Raw genomic sequence first — 26,675 nt, forward strand, 5'->3', positions numbered from 1 at the left:
GGCCGGCGGGACAGCGGCGGCGGGGGGAGCGCAGCCCCCTCCCCGGTGGCGCGGGTGTCTCCGCGGCCTCTGGGTGGCGCCGCCGCCGCCGCTGCCCGTCTAAGAACCGCGCGGGGCCGGCGCTCCGGTCACAGCGAGCGGCGGCGGCGGGCGCAGCGCTGCGGAGCTGCCGCCGAGCCCCGCACGGCAGCCGGCGGCACGGCCCGGGGGAGCGGAGCCGCCGCGGAGCCTCCCGCGCCTGCACCGAACTTGCCGCCGGTGCGCCCCGGTGCCCGATCGCTTCGCGGCGGGAACTTGGGGTGTCTGCCGAAATTCTGGATTATGTTCCTGCTGAGCCGGTCTGCGGGGAGCTGAGCCAGGGGAGGAAGCATGCGGGGCTATTTAATGGTTTTCTGCCTTATTTGCTGCACCGCGGAGGGGCAAATAGTGTATTCCATCGCCGAGGAAACAGAGCCTGGAGCGTCTGTTGGGAACATAGCAAAGGATTTAGGAATAAATGCAGCTACACTTTCAGCTCGGAAATTTCGCATGATCACCGGTTCAAGTAAGCAATATTTCAATATAAATGCCAGCACAGGGGCTTTGTCTGTTAACGAGCCCATAGACAGAGAACAGCTTTGTGAGTTAAAGTCTGTCTGTCTTCTGAATTATGAGCTCGTGTTAGAAAACCCTCTAGAGCTTTACAGGATGGAATTCAAAGTCTTGGACATAAATGACAACTCCCCCAGCTTTCCCTTAAGTGAATATCATATAAACATGCCAGAGTTCCTGTCACCCGGGGCACGGTTTACACTCCCCAACGCCCAAGATCTGGATGAAGGTGCTAACAGTGTCCAGAATTATACTCTGAGCCCTGATGAACATTTCTATTTGGAAATGCAAATACGCGGGGATGGGAGTAAATATCCTGAATTGGTGCTGAAGAAAGCCTTAGACAGGGAGCAGCAAGCCACTCATAGACTTGTGCTTACAGCCAAAGATGGTGGGAACCCTCCAAAGTCTGGTGATGTCCCGGTCATTGTGACTGTGCTGGATACCAATGACAATGCACCAGAATTTGAGCACTCAGTCTACAGGGCGAGTATCTTGGAGAATTCCCCCAGTGGCACTTTGGTAGTCCAAGTGCACGCCACGGACTTGGATGAAGGTCCAAATGGAGAGATCAGGTATTCCTTTAGCAATACAACTTCTGCTGATTTACAGCGAATGTTCTCAATTCACCCACACACTGGGGAGGTGACAGTCAATGGTGTTTTAGCTGTTCAGAGACCCCTTCTCGAGATGCTGATTGAGGCAAGGGATAATGGGGCGTTTGGCATGTCCAGCACAGCTAAGCTGCTGGTGGAAATCACAGATGTGAACAATCATGGCCCAGAGATTACAATTACATCCCTTTCCAGTCCCATTCCTGAGGATGCTGTTCCTGGCACAGTGATAGCTCTGCTGAGTATTTTGGATAAGGACCCTGGGGAGAATGGGAAAGTAGCCTGTCAGATCTCTGAAAACCTTCCCTTCCAGTTAAAGCCTTCCCTTCAAAACTACTACAGCCTTGTCACCAGTGAGCTTCTGGACCGAGAGCTGATCAGTGAGTACAACATCACCATTACTGCCACGGACTTGGGTTCTCCTCCTCTCACCACTCAGAAGACTGTTTGGGTGCAGATTTCTGACGTGAATGACAACCCCCCTGTCTTCGGTGCTGATGCATTCGATGTGTTTGTGGAGGAGAACAATCCACTTGGTGCTTTTCTCTACCAGGTTTCGGCATCTGACCCTGATATAGGGGAGAATGGACGGGTCTCTTACATGCTCAGGAATTCCACAGTTGCAGGCAGTGCTCTGACCAGCTTTTTGTCTATGAACTTGGCCAATGGGAGCATCTATGCAAAACGTGCCTTTGATTTTGAGCAGCTGAGGAGCTTCCATTTCCAAGTGGAAGCCAAGGACAATGGGTCACCAGCCTTGAGTGCTGCCATAACAGTGAATGTTTACATCTCAGACCAGAATGACAATGCCCCAGCCATCCTGTACCCCACCAGCCAGAATGGCTCCGTAGCTGTGGAAGTTGTGCCCCGCCTGGCTGATGAGGACTACCTGGTGACCAAAGTGGTGGCAGATGACGAGGACAATGCACAGAACGCCTGGCTTTCCTATCACCTCGTCCATTCCTCCGATTCCACCCTGTTCCAGCTGTCACCGCACACCGGCGAGCTGCGCACCACGCGCTCCATGCGTTCCACCGACTTCCTCAAGCACAAGGTGGTGGTGGTGGTGCGGGACCACGGGGATCCACCGCTGTCCTCCACCGTGACCGTGGGCATCCTGCTGGCTGACACCCTGCCCCAGGCACTGCCAGACTTCGATGACAGCGGGGAGCCACCACCCCTGCTCAACGCCACGAACATCTACTTGATAGTTTCCCTTGCCTGTGTCTCATTCATCTTCGCGGCGTTCATCTTCTTCCTCGCCATCATCCGGCTCTGCCGGTGTCGAACTTGCTGCTGCAGTGGCTGCTGCTGCCCAGCTGAGGACTATAAAAATTATTGCTACAGTGTGCACATGCTTCCCAGCTCCCACCTCCCACCGGACATGCTGGAGGTCACTGGTGTGGGTAAACTCACTCACACCTACTTGTACAGGGCATCTGTAGGTCTTGGGCCTGGTAACAGCAGCATCCCAAATGGAGATGCTGGGAATGTTCCTAGTGGCTCAAGGTTACAAGTGCCAGGACCCTGCATCCAAGTGCAGCAGGTCCAGAGTGACCGGTTGAGCGCTGTCCTCGTGGTAAGTTCTTCTTCCTTTCACTTGTTTTCTTGGCCTCGTGCCTGCACTAGGCTGCTCAGCGCAGAACATACTGCGGGCATTTGCAGGAAAACAGCCATCAATTCATGGCACCTGAAGGAAATTTCAGTTTATTTCATGTATTTTCTAATGTGAAGAATCTCTTTGGCTGAAATATTGTCATGAGATGACAAAAGAGATTTTGTCATGGACAAAAGAGATTTTTTTTTTTCCCGCTGTAAACATTAAGGACCTTCAGACACAACTGAAGGTAATGGTGTAAGTGAAAAAAAAATACCTTGCAAGCCAAGCCATTGTCTTCAGAGAGCTAAGTAGGGGCATGATGCAAGTCCATGCAAGTTTCTAATCAATGGGTGGTTCTAAGATACACTGTGTAGAGTCTGTGATTTTATGGTTTTAAATTTTTTTTATCCCTGCCCTGACATTCCTGAGATTTTTTTTTATTTTTTTTTTTTTTAAATTGAAGGGGTGTAGTTTGTTGAGCCAAGATGCTGGTTTGCAATTCCTAAGGTGGATTAGCTGTAATTCCATATCCAACACCTCTTTAGGAAATGTATGTGACTTGGAGTGCTCGTCTCATTTTCCAAGCAATCCATAGGTTTTGTGAATCTAAAATAATTCTCTTCCAGGCCTCTGACCAAGCTGACTTCTTCTCAGTAGTGTGATGAGTGACTTTGCAGGAGAAAATATCCTCCTGTGATCACAGTGTAGGGCTACACAGTAGGCTATGTCTGCAGGCCTAATCTGCTGGGTGTTGCTGCATTACTTGTCCAAGAATCAGTTGTCTTATATCTATTTTTAATAGGTCCTGTGAGTCGTCTTTATGTTTTTATGAAGTTTTGAGATGTTTTGCCTGCAGACTGTCAAATTCCTTGGTGTGCATAACAGTAACTAACCACTGTTGGGTCTGTGCAGGCCAGTACTCTGTGTCTGGTAGGAGCTGCTCCAGATGTTTCCAAGGGAAATGTAAGAGCTCAGGTTAGACAGACATGGTGCAATTTGCTTTCTGCTGTTCTAAATCTGTAGCCATTATGTTTATTTTCACATTTGATATCTTTATTGTACAGTTAAATACATATAAATGCTCAGCTCCTTTTTGAGCCTTGATGTAAGGTAACTTCAATAACTTCTTTGAACAATCAAATATACATTCAACTATATAACATTTTGGTTTGTAACTCTTGAATTCCCAAGCAGTGAATTTTTGTAAGCTTTCCCTCCTAGATAAATTCCAAATTTGCTCTTCACTATGCAATTAGTTCATCATGCCTTCCCTTATTTATGTGCTGACCAGATTTGATTTACACATGATGGTTTTCCTAGTGTTTAATCAGTCATAATTAGTTTTAAATTCTGTTCTCTGCAGCAGTAGAGGGTTGCAGATGTTGTGGGTTTCTCACTGTTCAAAGAGGGGTGTGTGGAATACCTAGGTCTTGCAAAAGAAGAGTTGATGTCCTTCCTGAAGAAACTGTAGAGCCTAGGAAAATAGCAGATGGCAGTATGTAAATAACCTGTACCTAATGCATTGGATACTTTGGGAATATCACTGATTATTTGAGGATCTGCAAAACAAAAAAAAAGTTGAGTTAGAACCTTTGTAATGGTGAGGTGAAAAGTGTTTTGGCAATATCTTGACTCAGAAGGTGCCTGCAAGAGCCCTGACAGTGTCAGGGGGGTGTAACTTTGGCTGGAGAGTAGTTCATAATTGCAAAACTTATAATAGTGATGACATATATATAACAACCACAGCAATAAAAACCCAAACAAAACCCTCAAAAAACTGTTACAACTCATTTCTTTGCTCCAGTTGAGCAAGATCTGGAAACTCAGGTTACCAACACATTAAAGAACCAAATAATAATAAAAATGCCCGGGTATCCCTAATCTCCATAATCAGAACAACTGTAATGTGTCTCATTGCATCTTGCTGTATTTCAGTCATTCAGGTGAATTTTTAAACTTGTAACATGAGACACTTTTTTGCAGCTTTTGATAGTGGACAAAATAAATCCCAGATGTCATCTTTGGCAATTTTATTTCTTTGGCTTCTAATACTCAGAGATGGGCAACCATAGATCTGGCTTATGTGGAAAGCCCAAAGGCTTTACATTAATTGAGCAGAGTAGAGGAGGAGAGGCAAAGACTGTAAAAATCCTTCTACCCTTGAAACCAAAATAATGCTGGGTATAATTAATTTGGTGCTGATCATTCCATACGTACATATATGTATATGTACATACACATACATACATATATATATATATATATACACACACATATATTTAAGTATGTATGTATTGACCATTAGAAATTTCAGCTAAAATATTTAAAATTTAATTTTGGATGTTGACTAAATGCAGTCTGTAAGTGCTTTCAGACTGATTAATTTGGAATTAAAATATAAACCTACATGACCCTTTTGAGGAGAGGTGATTGTATTGCTCCCTAAGAAATAGATGTAACAGAAGGCAACAAGTATTTAAAAGGCATTAGAAGCAACTTCATAGTTATCATTCAAAGCACTGAAAAGTACTTAAAAATTACAATTTTAGCAGAACTTAAATAGACCTGATTTTATTTTGTTGGTTTTTTTAATTGAGAAGGTGATTACAATTTCCAGTACATGTAGGATAGAAAAAGGGCTGCATCTATGAAAATTCAATCGAGTTTCCAGAAATAAGGTGTATTTCCAAAATTTAGGTTGATTTCTTTATTCCTGTTCTGCTTTTGTTACTGAATTAAACAATAGGCTTGAATGTTTTTACACATGCAGACACATGAGACCCATTTGTGCTTTTATGTTTATTTGGGTTAGAGCTATGAATAGCTCTGTGTATGGCCATAAGAGCAGTAGAGTAAACTGTAATTGTGTATTTTCCAGTATTTTGTTGTGTCTTTCTGCAGCATGGCATAAATGGCAGCTAAGTGAAGAGCTGGGTAAGCTGCTGTGCTATACAGAGACAAAGGCACGAGGGATTGCTAAAGTAAGCAGTGGTTCCCTGACTGATTTCTGGGATTGTCATGTAGCCATAGATTGCTCCAGTTCTTTTGTTTGCTTGTGTTGGCCATTGTGCTGCACAAAAGGCCTGTGAGATATTTCTACATTCAGAGCATAGTGACCTCTCTGTGACCTGGCATTTGATATTTAGGTTACACCCAAAAATAGATGCAAACCTTGCAATGGAGAATTTTTCTCGCTCAGCTGTAATGGGAGTGGAATAATTTTGCACAACATGGCATGCATTTCCTGTGACAAAAATGGATCCACTTCCACTGAGACAGGCTGGCAATTGAGGCTGAACTGCTGCAGGCTAAGCATCAGTGGCTTCCTCACACAAGTGAAGAGCAGATGTGTGTCAAGCCCTCCCTGTGGCTCGTTCTGATGGGAACAGCACAGCAAGTGTAAGAGCAAAACACCTTCCTAATTCCTCCTGTCAGTGCTAATAACAACCTGTCCAGAACCAGCAGTCTCATGTCCACATTAGAAGAATTCAGTTTTTAGGAAGATTTCTTGGCTATGAGAGTGACTCTTGGGGTCAGGCCTGGAAAATCCTAGAAGGAGCAGTGATCAAAGAAAATTCACCAAGGGAAAGTGCCTCCTTCTGACCCTGACTTTTGACTTTTCTTGTCTGATGCCTGCCTTGGAGTGTTATTTTTAGAGGTAAGGGAAGGGAGAGTGACAGGAGGAGTTGGTTGAGACAAAGTGCTTGAGGGGATATGGAGAGTAATATGATTGTATTTGGAGATGGATAAGGGGAAGGGAAGGATGGGGTTGAATGGTGACATGGGCTGAGGAAGGACAATCCTTTTATGAAACCATAACTCAAGAAAACATAATTTAGATCAAGTCCAGTCCTTTCCTGTATCAGTCACAATTTAATCTTAAATATTTAAATTCAAATATTTACATTTTAATTGTAAAAATAATAATTTTAATTACAAAATTCACTAGATTGTGCCCATTATTCCTATTGGAAAGTAATTCCTCTAAGGCTTTGAAATGCTCTTCTGACATCCTGCCAACTGTTCTTTGCTATGAGTTTGTAGACTTTTGATTTTGTGCCAGCAATTCCCTTTTAGTGTGAGTAGTTCTTTCCCTCTTTGTATCTTGCTTTATCCACAGTTTAGAAAGCAACCACATCCTTTCTTAGCCTGCATTTTACCAAGCTAAACTAGTTGATCTTTTTTCTTATGGTCACCTCTGCACTTACCTGGTTATGCTGATATCCCTTCTCAGCATCAGTTTTTCATTTTTGGATATATATTTCTTGCTTTTCTTGCAAATGTGTGACCAGACTTACATATGTTTCAGAGAAAGGACTTCTTATGTAGATAGGAATGCTTCCTTGCCCAGGCCATAGGGAATACCTCACCTGATTCCTCTTGGGAGGCCAATTACCTCCTCCACAGTTTTAGTAAGTTGATTAATCAGTCACACTGCAAGCTATTATTGCAGAACTTCTTTGGGGGTAGAGGTGCATGGGTAAAGGTTAATTCCCAAGATGGTTCTTCCGCCTAAATTCATCCATCTAAATGCTGGATGTTTGAGCCTTAGATGTGAAAAAGTCTTAGTCATGTGCTCAGAACAAACCATCCTGTCCATCTTTGTTATGTGAGTTTAGACGAAGCCTACAAGACAGCACTGAGAGTAAATGCATGACTTTTATCTTGACAGATATCCAGATTTTGGAGTGAATGATTCCATATGATTGTCCTCTGGAACTGTTGTTAGAATAGCCCAACTTCTTGTGTCTCAAACTTTTAGTGCTGCACTGTATTCAATGTTTTACTAAAATCAGAATAGATGAGATGAATTTCACTTTGTTTCTATTGAAGAGAATTGAAAACCAGTCTAGCAAACTGATAAATCTATGACTATTTTCCTTCCTTTTCAGTGTACGTTCATTCCTCTGTTAGTCTTTCCTCCAAATTTGTATCCAAACAAGCAGGGTAATGGGCTTGTGGTCACACAGGCTGGATTTCACCATTTAAAATTATTATCTACAGCTGTTTTTCTTCAATGAGATTATTCTACTTCACACTTGACAGCTTCATATTAAAAAAAAAAAAAAAAAAACCAACAAAAAAAACCTAAGCCAAAACAAATAGGCTTCACTCCTATGCTTTTATTTATCAATTCTTTCATAAATCTATGATGGAAATCAGGTAGTGGGGAATTGAGGATTTTTAACTCTAAGCTTTTTGGTTCTTCCTTGGTGACAGCAATTTTTGTTCCCTTGAGTAATTTATCACGTATTCAATGTCACACTCAAGATACTAAAAACAGAGGAAAATACAGATTAATTGTCATAAAATGGAATGGTGGCTCTAGGGGATGATTGGTGCTATATTTTTGGATGATGTGTGCTATATTTTTGTACCAGTACTCTGTGCATCCTCTGCTTCCCGTTGGAGATCATCTGCTGGATTTTAGTGTGGCTCAATATACCTGTGTTAATTTTTGGGGTTACAGCTTGCTTGTTTCAAAATAACAAAAGGAATTGTGACTTGCTAAAGATTATTTAAAATCACAATTAATCAAAAGAATGGTGACAAAATCCAGCACCCAAACTAAAAAGGGGGCAAGCAGACACATGGGAATGAAGGTATTTAATTGAGAATTTGTAAGGCAAAGAAGAGGCAGGGCAATAGCTCAAGGATTTGATGCTATCAGATGCATTTGGAGAATAAAACCAAATTTGACCAATAAGGGAACTGGAAATTAAATATCATAGAAATAAGGTACATTAAAAAAAAAAAAAAAAGGTTTAAAGCCTCTAGTCTTTGAGCAATCTCTCTAAGGAAGATGAACGTATTTTTGTTCTTTGGATTCTTTCTTCTCCAAAGGAATGATTTTAATATTTTGATCTGTTAAGTTCTTCCATCTCCCCTATGACTGATCCCAGTCTGTTGGGTCTTGACACTGTTTTTAATGGCTTTTTACTTCTTTCTTACTCTGCAAAAGTCAAACATCTTTGCACCACTGGCCTGCAAAATCAAAGTTTATGATGTTCCCTCACAAAACCCGAAGGAACTGACTCCAAAAGGTTCTGTGGTGTTACTTCTCAACCTTTTCAAGTCCTTTGTTGGGGTCAGAAGCAAGGGGGCAGGGAAGCCTTACAGCTGAGTGGGCTTTTCATCTTTTGAACTACTCAGCTGTTTGCTCTGTGTCTTGGGAACCTGTTTTAGACAGCTTTTAGGTTCTGCTTTGTAGCCAAAAGTTACATGGAGATTGGTGCTATATCCTTATGGTTAAACAGTTTTCATTAGATGATATTAATTTGCAGGATTGTGATCATACCCATAGCATGAAGACATTCCAATGGAAGCTTGAATTCAGTCTTTCAGCTTTGTGATTTCAATAAAAGACAGATGTGGAGCTATGGGAACAGGCCAGTGGTGGGCCTCTAAGATGGCAAAGGGACTGAAGCATTTCTCAGGTGTGGGAAGACAGAGGGCTGGGACTTTTTTAGCCAGGAGAAGAGAAGGCTGTGGGTCTGAGGGAGGGGATCTCGTTACTGTATGAAGATAGAGCCAGGCTCTTTTCAAGGGTGCCCAGAGAGAAGAAAAGAGGAAGGATGCTCTGTCTAAACTGAAGTAATTTGTTTTGTTAGTTGGGGTTTTTCCCACTGTGAGGGTGCTGAGCACTGGCACAGGTTGCCCAGGGAGATTGTGAAGTCTTCATCCTCGCAGATATTCAAAAGCCATCTGGACATGGTCCCAGACAACCTGCTTGGCTTGATCCTGCTTAGGAAGTGGGGTTGGACCAGCCAATCTCCAGAGATCCCTTCCACCCTCAGATAGTCTGTGATTCTGTGTTGTCCTGAATGGAGAAGTTGACTCAGTTTTCTTCTTTGTAGAATACTAATCTTGTGGAATATGGCCTACATTGATTCTATTATTTATATATATTCCTCCAAGTGAATCCTTCACTTGTTTGGATTTGTTTTATTGTTGTGTGCATGTTTTGTTGTTTTGTTTTTGTTTTTTTTGTTTTTTTTTTAATTGAACAAACACAAATACCCTAAAGATAATCAATCTCTAAAGCTATTTGTTTTCAATATCATATTGGCTGGAAGGAGATTTGGTGGAAAAAGGAAGTGATTAGTTCTCTGCAGTCAGAGGAGATTTAACTGCTGCCTTATCTCACCTTTTTGGGGCTGGTGAAGTAAAATCACCCCAGCAAATGACTTGTGCAGTCAAAGTTGCCAGCTGGAATAGCTTCAAAGGATCTGGGGTTGTTGGTTTAGGACTGCAATTTGCACTTTCATCTTTGTTTTAATCGTATTATATATTTGTCTAGGGATTAGAATTAGCAAGTTCCTGTCTTCTCTTTTACAGCACTGTGCTTCTCTACAAGGCATTTCACCTCTCTAGTGCCTCTCACCTTATTTAAAATAACTAGAGGAAAAATTAACCCGAGCTAATACAGGACATGGAAAGATGCCAGCTTGATCGTGGTCAGAATAGAGCTGCAGAATACAAATGTGCACTGAAAAAATATTATCACTTTGGAGATCTTAGTCTGGTGGGGCCCTGTACCATCATCATGCCATGTTTTATGGAAAATGGTTTTCTTTCCTCAACCTGCTCAAAGAGGATCCAGATGGTTTTGAATAAAATCCAAACCCATCAAGCTGTCACCCTTCTATGAATTAATAGTTCATCACCAAGTGTTTCTCTTCTGTTTTGTTTGTATTCTCATCTAGGGTAGGAGGTAAATGTGGGTAATGTAGGTAACTGGGGTTCCTGGAAAACTTGTAAATTGGATTAAACTTGATTGGGTGGGGAGAAAAATGAAACATAGTGGCTGGCCAAGTAATTTAAAAAGCCAAAGATGAGTCAAAATGTCCCTACTCCCTCCTAACAGTTTCTGTAGAGCAGAGATCATGTAAGAACAGAAGTAGAATGAGGGTGGAGTTACAATAGCTACAATTTTGTTGTAGGTTTTTTCCCCTCTGAAAATGCTGACACATTTTTTCTCCTTTGTAAAAAAACATATTGGCCCTAAATTAATCAGAGTCTTGGAGTAAGTGTTTTATGTGTGCAGTCTGGAAAATCTCCATAATTTGTGGCCATTCCAAACACATTAACAATCTCAAACAGATGTATATTGCATTATCTCATAATTTATTACATCTCTGTACCCCGGGTTTCCAGTCACTTCAAAGGTAGCAGAATTTTTCTATTTATCAACCTTAATGCTGTATATTTAGACTGTTCCAAGTTTATATTTGGCTACTGCTAATGCTCAAGCCAGGTTTGCTTCCAATAAAATGAAATTTTATTTATAAAATTTTATATATAAATGTGAAATTTTATATATAAAAATGTTCTGCCTGAAAACCACTTTTTAGTTAGTAATATAAATAGCGATGAGTCACTTAATATCATGCAATTTTAATGTAGTAATAATTTTTCCAAAAAGATTGTTTCTCTAAATACTTTAACAGAGGAAAAATGGATCAGCAGCAATTACTGTCAGCAGCAGCATCTTGTATCCAAAGAACCAATCTAAATTTGCTTCCAGGACCAAATCTATATTGTTTATAGGGGGATATTTTGCTTAAACCAAAGGATAGGTTAACGTGCCATCTCCCACCTCAGTAACAGGTGAAAGGACGTTCAACAGTGTGAGCAGCTTTAAAATGGTTCTATTTTATTTAACAAAAAAAAAAAAAAAAAAAAAAAAAAAAAAAAACCAGCAATTGCAATTGGTGGTGTTGGAGCCATAGACTTGTGTATTTTCAGCTCTGTCCACTGATGAATGAACAAAACCTTTTCAGCATTTTGGGCTGTGTTCATACCGTTACTTCCTACAAAAATGGTCTGAGAAACCCTGTCATCACAGGAACCCTCAGGTGTCTCAGAGTGCTGATGGGTGGGACCTGGGCATTACCTGTTAGACAGGTTTGACTGCACAGTTTGGGCATTTCTCAGACTGGTTGCTCCAAGCCCCATCCAGCCTGGCCTTGGACACTGCCAGGGATCCAGGGGCAGCCCCAGCTGCTCTGGGCACCCTGTGCCAGGGCCTGCCCACCTTCCCAGGGAACAATTCCTAATTCCCAATATCCCATCCATCCCTGCCCTCTGGCAGTGGGAAGCCATTCCCCCTTGCTCTGTAACTCCATTCTCTTGCACATTGCGTCTCTTCATCTTCCTTTTAGACTCTCTCTGGTACTGGAAGGTCACAGTGAGGTCACCCTGAAGCTTCTCTTCTCCAGCCTGAACAATCCCAATTCTCTCAGTCTTTCCTTATAGGAGAGGTGCTCCATCCAGGCTCAGGAAGGTCATCCTTCCCCTGGACTCGGCACTGGTGAGGGCACACCCTGAGTGCTGTGTCCAGTTCTGCCTCCTCAGTTTGGGAAGAACCTTGGGATGCTCGAACATGTCCAGAAGGGGCAACAAGGCTGGAGAGGGACTGGGAACACAAACCCTGAGAGGAATGGCTGAGGGAGCTGGGGGTGCTCAGCCTGGAGAAAAGGAGACTCAGGGGTGCCCTCATCACCCTCTACAGCTCCTGAAAGGTGCCTGTGCTCAGCTGGGGCTGGGCTCTTTCTCCAGGCAGCACTGACAGAACCAGAGCACACAGCCTCAATCTGCACCACGGGAAATATAGGTTGGATATTAGGAAAAGGTTTTTCTTGCAAAGAGTGATAAAGTTCTGCCCAGGGTGGCTGCCCAGGGAAGTGGTGGAGTCACCATTCCTGGGTGTGTTTAACAAAGCCTGGATGTGGCACTGGGTGCCAGGGTTTAGCTGAGGTGTTGGGGCTGGGTTGGACTCGATGGTCTTTAAGGTCTCTTCCAACCTAGTGATTCTGTGAATTCTGTGAATCCCTCTGATCAGCTTGGTGGCCTCCTCTGGACTCAATCCAACAGGTCCTTGACCTTCCTGTGCTGGGGACCCGAGGGCTGGGGGCAGGTCTGCAGGTGGGGTCTCACCAGAAGAGAGGCACAATCCTTCCTTTGACCGGCTGCCCACACTGCTTTTGATGTGCAATGTGTCTGATCTTTCTTTTCAATGTCTTGCTGAAATATGTTTTGGAAAAAGGACTTGGTATTTGTTGTGAAGTGGTCTTTGTGTCATGCTTGATAGCCATTAAGAGCTGCTAAGGCTGGCTGAGTTACAAACTTTTGAGAAATTATTGTTCACTCTACTTGGTAGAGCTGGAAAGCTCAGCTCCCTCCGAGTCCTGCCAGCAGGGAGCCCTGATCCAGCCAAGAGCTGGCAGGACCTTCTGATAATTGCAGTTGTATGATTGTGGCCCAGACCAAAATTGAGCCTGGGACTGGAACTGAGGACAGGGGATTTGGAGGAAAAAAACCCAAAAAGGAACACAGTGCCCAGCCCAGGACCAGGGTGCAGGGAAGAGGAGGGTCCCTAATTTTAGCACAAAGGTTCAGAAATAAGAGTCCTGTACATGGGTGCTGTTGAAGGCAGTACCTTGTCTGTGACAGCCTGTTTCGCAGTGTCACTAAAAAAAATATTCAAGCAGTGTAAGAAACTAAGAGAAGTAAACAAATAAGTATGAAAGATGAGCATAAATAGCTTAACTAATTGCATGATGCAACAGGATAGTAATTAAACAGATGTACCTCAATGGAAGATAATAGATAAAATATTTTATACCTAAGAAATCGAACCGCTATTTTCTTCTAATACTTCTACCTGGAGTGAAAATGATTTGTTTCAGAGAGATTCTAGGAAGGCTGAAGATTTTACAGGCTTTTGTATTTCAGCACAATAAAAAGACCAGAAAATAACTCATCAGTGTTAAAATTTGGCAGAGTTCCCATTGTGGGTTGTTTTAAGTGCCAGAATTCTTGAATGAAGGATTAAAGGATAAATGAAAGTCTTTGTGAAAATATGATGTCAAGGTTGCTCCCAGTGTGTGTGCAGCAGAAAGACACCTATGGTGTTCATGGTTAAAAGATCAAGTACCCAGATGACAGCAGTATGGATTGGTTGTACCTTCCTGTCTTTCAAAACCCTTTTTTTTTTTCTCTGTTTTTATTTTGTCCTCCCCTATGCTTGTCCCTTTTTCCTTACCTTCTTCCAAGGTCTAGTTCCTACTCTTAGAAATGTTTTCATCTTTTGCTCTGATTTAAAATCCATAAACCCCTGAGAGAGGGACCAGACCCAGACTCCTGTTCTCACTGAACCAGCAGACAGAACCACACTGCATTTTGTGTTCCTTGACTTTGACTGCCTCTGTTTCCACAGAAATGCCCCCCTGACCACCATGGTAATGGCTTGGGGGGTCCTTCTCAGTGAACTGGATTTGAAGGCCTCTAAACTCTGTCTTTAACCCTATTCAGAGTGATAAAGAAACCCAGGAGGTACACTGGTGTAGCTGAACATGATTTTAGTTTTTTGCTAACCATGTGCCTAGTAGTAGTTGGTATTCCAAATGCACAACCCTAAAATCTGTCTCCAAAGAGCACAGTTTGCAAGGAATATCAAATGCAAGGAGCCATGCTGAGACACTGCAGCTTTATCTGCTTGTGGAGGACAATGTTTTGATTAGTACAAGGAGAGGGGATTGATTTCAGAGGGTACATTTGATATCATCATCCCTGCTTATCACTCAGAGTCTCACATGTCCTGCTGTGGTTTCTCTGTTCGACGATGGGAGGAATGTGCTGAGCTCAGCTGAGCTGTTAAAAGCTGGAAGCCTGGTGTCATTTGAGGTGTTCCAGGGCTAGCAGATGGATTCTGTGAGGTTGGGAGATCTGTGCCTTTGTGGGAGGAGCAGCTGAGGATCAGGCAGGATATCCTGTCCTCTGCATCCCACAGCCTCTGCCTCTGTACCAGGAGCTGCTACAAACAGTGTGGGTTTCCCTCAGTACACAAAAAAGTTTGGCTTTGCCATGTGTATAATCCATGCAAAATGCAAAGCTAATTCGGCATGAATACTACAGCACTAATTCCTGCTAAACACTAGTCCACCTTTTAAAGGAATATTTTTATTCATTTTTTTTTAAAGGAATATTTCATTAGGTCAATCACTCATCTATTCAGTAAGGACTCTTGTGCTCAAGGAAACAAATACCGAAGTCTTACTAAATTCAAGCCATAAATATTTTGTGTCACTAAGGTTTTAAGAATTCCAAAGGGAAGTTTGAGAACAGATTTACTTAATGTTTACTTAAAAATCCCCAAACACTTATCTCCCTTCAGCACCTAGTGCAAATAATAAATTATACATGTGCATATGTACCTTATTGCTTGAGACTATCCAAGTATCCAGTGCTTTAAACCTGGTTGCTGTGGCCATTTGAGCCCAGATATTGCTGACATCTTAGGAACCAATTAAGATACTTGCCAAAAATCATGAAGTCCCTATGTAACAGTGAACAGAACCCAGCTCCCTGACTTCCTGCTTTTATGGTGTGTGATCAATTGCCTCTGCCTCCACCTTGCTTTTGTCTTCTCTTGATTTCTAAAGCATCAGTTTAGCTCCAGGGTATTTTCTTTTCCTTCATGTTACTGCATGAGTGTCACTGCTTCTCAAGCCTTCCTCTGAGCTTCTGATAACGATCTGCCCCACCTCATATGTTGCATCTCCCTTTTTCTTTGCTCCCCTTTCCAAGCCCTCTCAGATGCCATAAATCAGGGGTGGATTTGTTGCACTGGTGAATCTGACAGAGCTGTCACAGCAGTGTTGAAGCTGGGCATACAGGTCCTGAACTGGACAGCTGTGATCAGGGGCTTTCCACCCTCATCTTAATACCTTGGCCACTGTTTCACCCTGAGGTAAGCCTGTCAGCCTGTACAACACAGGATTTTTCATGCCATGCAGCCAAACTCTTTTTTAATACAGTGTTTAATATTACAGTTCTTGCATTTACTAAAATCTCTTCACTGCTGCCTCATTCTCTGTCGCTGTGCCCATCCAGGGGATGAGTTGAGAGAGGTTGCTGACTGCTCCCATCTCACCTCCCTCCTGCTCTGCTCTCGCACCCCCTGCAGCTGCCTGGAGCTGGTCCTGCTCTCCAGCAGCAATAGCAGCAGTGATGCTGGAGCCTGAGGAATGGTGAGGAAGGATGCAGGAGCTGGTGTCTGTGTGCAGGTAGGGAAGTGGACTTGGAGCAGAGGCCTCATACAGCTGTGCCTCATCCCTTTCCTGAAGTCTCTCTGGGTTGTAAAAACCATTATTGCTTTTCCTTCTCTGGGCCCTCCACACAGTGTTGTCTGTGCTTTTGTTTTAACTTGGTTACTCACAGCATTTTCTGGCATCAGCCTCATCCTTTCAGACTCAACTCTTACCCCTCTCAGGGTCTGTGCAAATTGAGTCTTGCACAGAAGAATCTGGAATTATTATGCAGAAAATCAGGATTACAGAAGTGACTGTAAGATCTTGTGGCAGGGAAAAGTGATTTTATTCTGAAAATCCCTGAAGTTTCCCACTCTTACTCATTTTCTTGCTAGATTTTGCACACTCACACCCACATAGCCCCAAGCATCAGTGCCTGGTGGTCACAGGTGACCAGGATCACTTGTGTGCAGTGCTTTGGGACAAGGGACATTGGCTGTCATGGCTCACAGCCTCGTTCAGTTGTGACAAGAGACTGATCTGGGACCTGTCACTGAAGCCCATTAGCAATGGGTTCTGTCTGGGATCTTTTGCATCATTGTTTCGTTTCCCCTTTTATAATCTTAAGTAAAATTCTTTAATTTCATAGTTCTCTTGTATTCCTCACTGTGCATCTTAAAGCTTCAGTTCTCTTCTCCATCTTCTTTACACCTTATTTTAGGTAATTTTCCTCCTCTTCATTCATTTGGATCAAAACCTCATATAGGGTCCTCTGTAGCAATTAATGTATTGTTTTCCTGTTATTCCTTGTTTTGTATTTTCTTTGTGTGCTTGAGCATTTGCACACACTTACAGTCATATTGTCTTTATACCAAACCTAAATAATTTTTTTTGCAGATCTTTGCATGTGAAAGGAAAGAAAGTAAATGGGTGCAAGTCATGGATTAAAGAGAGGAAAAATTCAGATTAGTTACACATAATGAACTCAAACTACTGAGGAAGTGTTCACAAGAAATGAGGAAGCTAAATTGTTGCTAGGGCTTTTTTTTGCATAGAATTATTATCAGATTATTTTGGTACATTATCAGGTACTACGTGGAAGTGCACAGCTGGAATCCAATCCTCTGTGCTGTTCTGATAACCTTATTAAATATGCCTGAGATTAAAAAGTGCAGCAAAGGGCATAAAATGGCTGGAATATAGATTCCAAGTCAACAAAAAAAAAAAAAAAAAAAAAAGGAAAAACCCTAAGCTTTGGTGTGTCTACTTAAGAGAGAGTTGGGAGCAAGGAGGGTGTGGAATCCCACTGTGTGCCAGCACCCTGCAGAGAAACACAAATATAAACCAAAATCATTTAGCAGAGAGTGTGAGTCAGGGTCAAATGCTGCTCCTGGTTCTGCTGAATAAGGAAATCAATGGGATGTGTCCTGAGGTCAGATAATATCAGCAGAATCTGCAGTATTAACATTTTGCTCACCATATACGTGGCTATAGGTTATAAATAGTCCAAGAACAGCACAGTTTGGGCAGAAGGATTTTTTTGTAATAGGATTTGAAGTAAAATTCTTCTAAGCTCAGAAATGCCTGCTGAGAATTAGCAAACAAAATGAAATATTTTCCTGCCCTACTTTCCTTGCTTAGCCATTCCATGCAGACACATGAAATACAGAAAGCTGTGGAGCAGAGTACTGGTCTTATTAAAAAATCCTCACATATTCAGTGTGTTTTATGGAGTCTGCACTCTAATCCCCTCCTGCCTCCTTTATGGCTCTCAGCTGCTCTTTAAAATAGTTGAAGGGGTTTAGTTTTCTGTTGGGCTGCATGAGATGTGGCACGTGTATCTGAGCTGCAGGAGAAAGTGCAGCTGAAAGTGCAGCTGCAAGGGGGGTAAGAGTGGAGAGTTCTTGGGTGTTTGCCCCTGTTGCTCAGCAAAGCCCTTCCCATTTATGCTAAAAGCTGGGTGGATTCTGTGGTGGATATTTTCCCCAAGAGGAGAAAAGAGGGGAAGAGGAGACTGAGGGCAGATCTCAGCAGTCCACAATTTCCTTATGGGGGGCAGGCACTGATCTCTGTTCTCTGGTGACCAGGGACAGGAGGGCAGCTTTAGGAACATTTTCTTCACCCACTGGAATAGGCTCCCAGGCTTGAGGCACCAAACCTGCCAGAACCTCTCAGGCACAGGGTGGGATTGTTGGGGTGTCCTGTGCAGGGCCAGGAGATGAACTTCAATGATCCTTCTGGGTCAGCTCAGCATATTCTGTGATTCTCTTTGTCCTTGGGGTCAAGTTTCTTCCTTCCCACTACACAGAGAATTGCAGATCTAAACACTGACTAATCCTGAGCCCATGAAGGGCTGGAACCAGACATGCACAGGTTCACTCCACACCGGCTCTGGCTGGTCTGCTGTGGCAGGTGTGGTGAAAACACCCTGTACCCAACTTGTGTTTGTGCTGTTGAACTCTGGAAGCCCAAGAGCACCACCTTCATTGTTCCTTTGGCTGCTCATCCATCTACAGCAAGAAATGCCCATGATATATCAGCAGCTCTGCCTTCTCTGGCTTGGTGATGGCTGAGCCTCTGGCTGTAGAAAGCTTGGGACCTCTGTCTGACTGCACCAGCCACAGGTAGAGGTCATGATTTGCTTCACTTCTGTTTTAAAAAGCATAGCTGTAATGATTGAATTTCCTGGCAAAGTTGACATTGACTTTGTCCAACATCAAGAAAAGAGCAATCAAGCAGTTAATTCTAAATCATAACCTTGAAAGGGAAAGTCATTGCTACACTTTTAAGTGTGATTAGGTAGAACTTGTTCTATTAATTTGAGAAATTTAGGGCAGCTCTGTACAACTCAGTATAAGAGCATTTTGGGTCTGATTTTAGTTTGAGGAAATCTGCCCGTCACTTCTGTGCTGCTTTACATGTTTAACTTCAGGAGCAAGTTGTAGCTTGGTGCTGTGTAAGAATATCCTCGTGGTTTGAATCAGACCCTTGTAGTTCAGAGCTAACCTCCCATACAGCTTTGGAGTAGAGATGTGGAGAGAGTAGGAAGGAATTCTTCCCTGTGAGGGCAGTAAGGCCCTGGCACAGGATGCCCAGAGCAGCTGTGGCTGCCCCTGGATCCCTGGCAGTGTCCAAGGCCAGGTTGGACATTGGGGCTTGGAGCAGCCTGGGACAGTGGAAGGTGTCCCTGCCATAGCAGGCCCTGGAATTAGATGAGCTTTAAGGCCCCTTCCAACCCAAACCATTGTAAGTGCCACTGAGAAAGAAAGGACTAGAAAAACATTTGAGTAACACGAACACAGCTTAGATACATCCATTGCATGATCCAACCATCTTCAGTTGTGCATCTGAGCTTTCAACTTGTCTCTTGCACTGCCTGGGGTGGCTGCAGTGAATGTGTATTGGAAGGAATTCCTGTCTAGGGAATAAGCACAAAGCACTTAAGTCACATTTAAATTGTCACACAGGACTGAAGTCGCATGTGGGTGTGCTTTGGTGAGAGAATGCACCTGATATTCCAGCCCAGTTAGAGGTTAATAGGTTAATGCCTGCTTCAGTGGTGCTTTGAAAATACCAGGAGGCAGTGGCAGCAGGTGTGAGACTGGTGAGTCTGGGCTGGGATCTCTCTCCCTCTCTCAGTGAAAGGTCTGCAACATTTTAGAGGTGTTAAGGATGGATTAGGCAGGCTTGTAAAAGGAAGTTGCAGTGAAAGCATCTCTGAATAACAAAAGCATGTGTTAACTGTTCAGTACAAGGGGTAATCCTGTTAGCACCTTAGCAGGGCAGCTACTGAGGAAAGGAGATTTTCACATTGTTTTGTGGCTCTGAACTGAATACGATTGCCCAAATGCAGGTCTCAATAAATTAGGCATTGAAATAAAAATTTAAGATATGCTTTTATGACTTAAATTTATCATTCTGTTGCTTGATGTACTTTCATGAACTAGGAGAATTCATGGAGGTGTTATTAGGAAATGGAACAAACCTGGGAAAGTCATTAGTGAGCAGGAGAGCAAGAAAGAAAAGTGCAAATGAAGGTGGAGAAACTCCAACCTCCCAAAAGCAAAATCTGATCCAGCACAAGGTGTGCAGGTTACAGTTAGGGCATTGACAGTCAATAATTCCAACAGACTCAAGGGCAAACTCGGGTCATCATTAAAACAGTGTGGTTTCAAACCTACCGAATTGCCAGTTCCTTGTTAGATCCAAACCAGCCAGATTCAGGTTTAGGTTGTTAACTTCTAAGACACACTTTAGGAGTAAGCAGGGAGTATAAACAAAGCTAATAGATGTAACTCAGCATGTGTTTTCAAGAGAGGGAATCCACAGTACTTGGGTACTTGTATAGTCTTTAATAATACAAACCTGATCTCTTTTCCCTATGAAAGAGAGGCACTGCCAGGCTCTAAAGAAAATGCCTTTGGTCTTTCTCAGCAGTGAAGAAGGTGACTGTTCCTCATATTACTCCTTGCCTGTACTTTTGATTCTTGCCCTCTATTTTTATGCCTAGGTCTCCATTTCCATTGGTTCTGTGCCACTGTTTGGTGCTTAGCTTCCTACTTATCTGAATTGTGTAGACAAAAACGAGGGGAAAAGGAGACCTCAGCATACCTTATCAGCATCATTTTGGAACACAGTGTATTTCTTGTATAGCTACAAGGACAAATTAAAGGTCCTAGGACGCTGAGGGGAGAAAAATATGGAAAATTAACACAAAGGGAGAAAGGGAATGGACATCCTGTGGCTTATGATGAAGGTGCTTCTTAGGGAATTGAGCACAGAAGTGGTTTTTAAAACAGAAAACTAAATTGAGTGTTCAGTTTCCAGGCAAATGCTGACTCATTTATGAATTCATATGTACACATTCAATTAAACATTCAGAGAAGTTTCAGGAGGGTCAGAGCTGCCTCATAACCTTATCCCAGAACTCAAACTCTAAAGAGGGGCATGCAACACGTGAATATAAGTATGGAACAAAGCAGTAGCTAGAGCTGAGAAATAAATTAAATTATAATCACCTGGAAGAAACTTGTTTGACTCCAGTGTGCCTCACAAGTTCACTGAGGTGAAATTTAGTGGTGCCTGCTTGAGCTGGAGAATCTCAGCCTGCATGGACAAGTGGTAAAGATTCTGTCTCCAAAGACAGATAATGGTGATAAAGGAAAGAACCAACCAAAACCTTCAAGAAAATATTTGGCAGTAGAAGCAACACTTACAGGCTTGGTGGTGACTTTAGAAAAGTGAAAGTTGTTTTGTTGGTGTCCACATTGTTAATGTCCTTCCATTTAGAATGGCACAGCGTGTGACATTATGTGCAATAAATTACAAAAGCATTTTAAAGTCATCAGAAAAATATAGCAGAAGACAAGCAGAATGAGTCAGACATATCCATCCTTAAAATTTAGACTAGAAGTGAGAAATTGTTGAATGTACTCTGGTGAGCAGGAGAAGAAAAGAAATTTTTTTCTATGTATCTTTGTGGTTTATCTCAGTTGAAATTTATAACACCAACCCCCCTCCATACCCCAACCCCAATTTCTTTACAAGACATTTTCTAGAACAAGCAAGTTACATTATTGCAAAGAAATTCTGACCTAAATACAAACAGGATTTTCCTGGCTGTTTAGCAGCCTTGGTTCCCATAACAGCAATGTTTTAAATAGCCTGACTTCAGATGCTTGTGATACAAAAAGAAATTCTCACCACTTAGATTCCTACCAATGGGAAAGTGGATTTAAGGAAAGCCATGAAAGAACAGAGCCAATCCAGCTGAGCAATTTGGCACAGGATCTGTCTATTTCAAATATGGGAGAGGCAGGTTCCAAATGAAAAGATGACTTGTCAACAAGTAATTCAAGTGTGGAAGATGACTGGGGCATAGGAGCAAAGAAATTGAGTATAGAAATAAGTAGTTCACATTCCCTCAGGGAGACATTTTGCAGCATTTTTAGGAGAAGTGGGAATCCCACATCCCCAAGAAATTCCATACAGAATGCAGACCTTTACGTTGCCACATCTCTAGGGAGTATCTTCCTGCTCAGACAGTCCTTGAGGCCTGGGAAGTCACCAGAAAAAGCCCTGTACAGTCTCCTTCAGAGAACAGCTGAGAGGATCCTCACTGAAGTGAGTAGGGTTGCAGAAGATTCCGGGAATCCTAAGAACATGAAGTGAAAGATGGGGCTGAACTGAAGAAGTAGAATGAGTCCTCCTTAAAATACCAAAATGTTTTTTTCTATCAGCTTCATAACCCATGGACTACAAGATTATGCTCACAGGAAAAAAACTGTGTATAAGAAGCTGCACAAACTCATTATTCCCTTACAATTTATTGGTAATGTTTTCCACTTTGGTTGATGTAATCTGGCCTATGACTGATGGATGCTCCTTTCTCTGCACTTGATTTAATTCTAAGTAAGGCAGACAAATTGCAGGCACCAAATACAAGCAGGCACATAGAGGAAATCGAGTTTTTTCTGGAGAATGACACAAATTACCTGTTTGTTAATGGCTAAACTATGGATTTTGTGGACTTGTCTCCATATTTTTTGCACACAGTTGTATCAGTAGGCTGAAACCATGTCTTTTTTATACAGTACTCAAGCAATCTCATTGCTACTAAAAATCTATGTGCTGTGAAATCTGGAGCCCAGTGCTTGGAGCTGGTGTCTTCCCACCACTTTAGAAAGGACACTGAGTCATTGAATCAAATGTTTAAGGGATAGGAGTTACTGAAAGTGAAATTATTTACAAAGAAGTGAAATGAATTTTCAGATGTAAAAACACCTTGGAGTTCTTCAGTTTACATGTTGTATATCTTGTATATCCACATCTTTCTGGTCTCCAATATGTCTTTCTCTCTCCTTTTGCTGTATAAGACTCAGAAATAGCCAGAGGAGAGACTTTGCCTAGTGTTCTGCAGTGAAGCAAATTGAACAGAAATTTATTGCTGCCCAAGCAAGTTTATGAGATCCTTGTTACAACTTTATATTAAAAAAATGACTTGTATAAGTGTGATTTGAAATGAATGAACTTTTCAAGGGCCTAAATACCTACAGAGGTGTATCTGTATACAATTGTGTCATTGCCAAGAGAATAATCTGCACAGACATGTTTCTGTGGCACTGCATCAGGCTGCTACTAATTCAGGAATATCTGTATGTAGAACAGTTTAAAGGAAGACTTGCAGAGAAATGTGAGGATTTTCCATACTGAAATAGTCATATTACAATGCCTGCTGGGGTATATATGCATCAATGTATAACTGTCTTGAGATATACTTGATTTTCTTGTGCAGGACTTGATAAAATCAGTATTCTTTGCTCCACCTGTATGTTTGTACTTGTGCTATTTAATTTAGCCAAGCTAATTAAAGCAGTGCAGTTTTTGTATGTCAGCAAATAGCAGAGGCCTATGTGTATAGATAGTGCAGACAGGCAGTACCCAATCACTCCAGGGGTTATCAGCTTTATCAGCTGCTTTTGCTGCAGGGGTGAATTCTGATTCTCTTGCTCACGTGCATTGTTCTGAACTCAATGGGTACATTTTTCTTTAGTGAGGTTTAAAGGTGTTTCAAAATTTTAATGCTTAGATGAAATTGCAAGAAATTAGTGAAAAGGAAAACTCTGGGGAAAAAAAGAAACTAGGAAGCCCCTAAACCTTGATTCATTTGAAACTGAAATTACATTTTTCTGTGTCTCAATTTTTGTCTATTACTAGAAAAATCAATATTACTACAGAGCAGATCCTGAAGTGTTTTCTCAATTGAAGTTTTTCCTGAATTAAAATCACAACCTGCAGGACTGACTCAGCATTAACACTGAAGCTGAGAGAAATAACTAAAATTATTATGATCATTGATGAATTTTATATAGATTTAAAAGGACCTGGGGAACATTTAATCAGAACAGAACACATTTTGGTATATCACTTACCCACTCTGTAGTCAGCATTAACTTCATAAAGCAAGATTTTTGAGAAAGACTGTGACATTTGCGCAGTGCTACTGTACATAAGCCAAGCTATAGTATCAATTCATGCAATGACTATCAGAGTAATATTTTGTTGGTGCTACAAAACTTACAAAAAAGGCAAGAGGCCAGGCAATCCTAGATCTTACAATTCTAAAAGTAGGAGACAAATTTTCTAAGAACTTGAGGTTGAGATACAAGTTTGATGGGAATGAATATATTATGGAATATGTGTATTATCTCTATTCAGTTTTATGTTCTGTGGTGTTTTGCAAAACTTTGGCTGTGCACAGTCTCAGCTGCCCACTGACACAGAGGGTGAGAGAAAAGATGAACTGAGGCAATGTAAACAGTGAGGTGGGCCAGGATTTGGGGTTCATCAGCCCTTCCTTCTTGAAATACACTACAGCAGAGCCTGAATGTCTATCACAGGTAACTCACTGAGGTCCAGACACAGTGAGAAAGGTTCCTTGCTGGTACTAAACCCCCCTGGATGTGTGATTGATGTGTTTCATTCACACAGAGTAAAATCAGCTTGTGGTAGAAAGCTGTTGCCGACAGAGAGGAGATTGATCTTCCACCACCTCCCAGCCACGGGCATTGCCCATTTCCTGGAGAGTTTCCATTGTCATATTCTTTAAGGCAGGGCCTTAGATGTTGCCAATGTTGCTGGGGCTTTTGGCCTTTTGTTGGTGTTCTGTATGTTTGTTAGAGGACTCTGTGGGTGAACACCTGGAGGTGTGGGGCAGAGATGATCTGGGGACTATCTGGTGAAATCATTGTATGATTTTTGGAAAACTCAGGGTGTCTCTCTTCAGGCTTCTGTCTTACATGATGGCTGCAAGTTAGTTTGACACATGGCTGTATAGTCCATGTATGTTAGTGCTGCTATAACTTTTATTTTTATTGCAGTCAGCAGGGTACTGGGTTCTTTGATGGGTGGGGGTTTCTTCTGTTTTGCTAGGTGGGGGTTTTGTTGTTTGGCACTTTTTTTTTTTTTTTTTTTTTTTTTGTGAGACTTTCAAGATATTTTGTCCTGAATCTGTGAATATTGTGATCTTGAAGGTGGGTACCTAGCCAAAAAATTGAAGTTAATTTTTTTCTAAGTGTTTAGTTGCTGGCAACTGGTTGAAATGGCAATTTTCCAGTTGTTCTAGGCACTTGGCATCTCTAGATGCTCTTATTGGTCTGCACAGACCTACATTTATTCTACTTAAAAATAAAAACAGTGCTGGGTGGTGTCCTGGGGTGACAGGACACTTCCTTCAAAGGTTCTCTCCCAAATTTGCCCTAAGCCAGGACAGGTGGTTTGACAGCAGTAATTGCAGATACTGGGATACTGGGTACATCAGAATAAATACAAGGGCAAATATTCGAGCCACAAAGATGGGCTGAGAATAAAGGAATCATCAGCCAAAATGGAGTAATGTTGTCTCTTCTGGTAGAGGTGGCCACAGATAAAAGCTGATAGATTGGTAGCAGTTCTTAGTGGTGCTGAGTCAGAGTGAGGGCAGTTGTCCTCTGAGGTTTGTGCATCAGATATGTTTGAGTAAAACATTAGAAATTTACAGTGTTCTCAAGGTGAGGGGTGCCCAGGCCAACAAAGGGCAAGGAAAGACGTTTTAGCTCAGTGTTGTGGTCACCCCTCCCCTCGATAGACCAGCTCAATCCACAGAGGATTTTTTGGATGTTCCAAAAGTCTTTATGGGGAAAGAGAGGGGAAAAAACCCAGCAGGGAAAGAAACACTTGTAGGGAAAGAGCTTTTGAATTGGGTAGTACCTGGAGGACTGTAGCCTATGGTTTAGCTCATAAATCTCTCACTTTAGTGACTTAGGTGGTTTAAGTTCATTGTCTTTGCTGGGACTTTTGACATTGGGGTAAAACTCATTGCAGGTGCATCATCTCCACCCCCACTGCTGGGTTTGTTCAATTTCATGACTGTTTTTTGTCAGTCCTCTGTCACAAGAGGAGAGGAGGAAAAAACTCTAACTGGAAAACAGATCATGTTCCACCTTCTCTGCAGTTGCACCTGATCACCTTGAGCCTGTGTATTGCATTGGATGAGAAACTGAGGCTCACCTTAAAAGCTCGTAACTCACGGGTGTGACTTGCAGAATTCTCTCAGCCGAGCAGAACTGGCAAGCAGCTCAGGGGTGCCCATAGAGGTTGGGCAGGGGGATGGTGCTGCAGCAAGGATGAATCTCCGAGGGAGTAGAGGGGCAGGTCTCCAAGAAAGAGGTCGTCAAACCCACTGCAGCAGCACACAAACGGCACCAGACCTGGCTGGAAGCCCATTTTTTTTCGGAGCTCTGCGCTGATTTAACCCTCTCCAGCGGACGTACTCCAGCGCTGCAGCAGCAGGTCCACAAGTGAATGCAGCTGTCAGCTCCCCCAGCCGCCTCCCCGCGCCCCCAAGCCTTCAGCAGCGAAGCCGGGGCGGGGACGAGGAGCAGCGGCACGGCACAGCAGCCGCGCCCCTCCAGGCTCGGCGGCCACCGGCGCCGGGGTCCCGGGGCTCGGCGGGGCCGCAACACGTGGGCGCGGGCGGCGGGGCCGGGCGGGGCGCGGGGCGGCGCCCGCCGTGCCGCTGTTCCCGGCCCAGGTGCTGAACCGGCGCCAGCCGCGGCTTAGCGTCCACCCCCGCCTCCTCCCGCGCAGCAGCTGGAGCGCGAGAAAGCGGATCCGGCAAGTCCCGGTCCCTCCTCCTTCCTCCTCCTCATCCTCCTGAGAGCCGCCGGAGGGAGAGAGGTCGGAGCCGCCGCTTCGCGCAGCCGGCGAGCATGGACCGGGCGGCGGCGGGGCCGGGGGCGGCGGGCGGCTGCTGCTCGCCGCTTGCACGAGGCGGCCGGGCGGCGGCGGGGAGTGAGG

General features: G+C 43.1%; 1 protein-coding gene across 2 annotated transcripts in view; it reads left to right on the forward strand.

The window, feature by feature from the left end:
- Positions 1 to 354: 354 nt before the first annotated feature.
- PCDHAC2 (protocadherin alpha subfamily C, 2) overlaps positions 355 to 26,675 on the forward strand; it is a 78,621-nt gene continuing 52,300 nt past the window's right edge. Inside the window, exon 1 of one of the 2 annotated variants that reach the window (XM_041487066.1) lies at positions 355 to 2,784. In XM_041487066.1, coding sequence (XP_041343000.1) covers positions 370 to 2,784 — 2,415 coding nt within the window. In that variant the 5' untranslated portion in view covers positions 355 to 369. The remainder of the gene's footprint in view (positions 2,785 to 26,675) is intronic. The other variant, XM_041487057.1, reaches the window with a different exon arrangement.

Source organism: Pyrgilauda ruficollis, unplaced genomic scaffold (assembly GCF_017590135.1).
Source record: "Pyrgilauda ruficollis isolate IOZ18807 unplaced genomic scaffold, ASM1759013v1 scaffold12, whole genome shotgun sequence".
Lineage (NCBI taxonomy): Eukaryota > Metazoa > Chordata > Aves > Passeriformes > Passeridae > Pyrgilauda > Pyrgilauda ruficollis.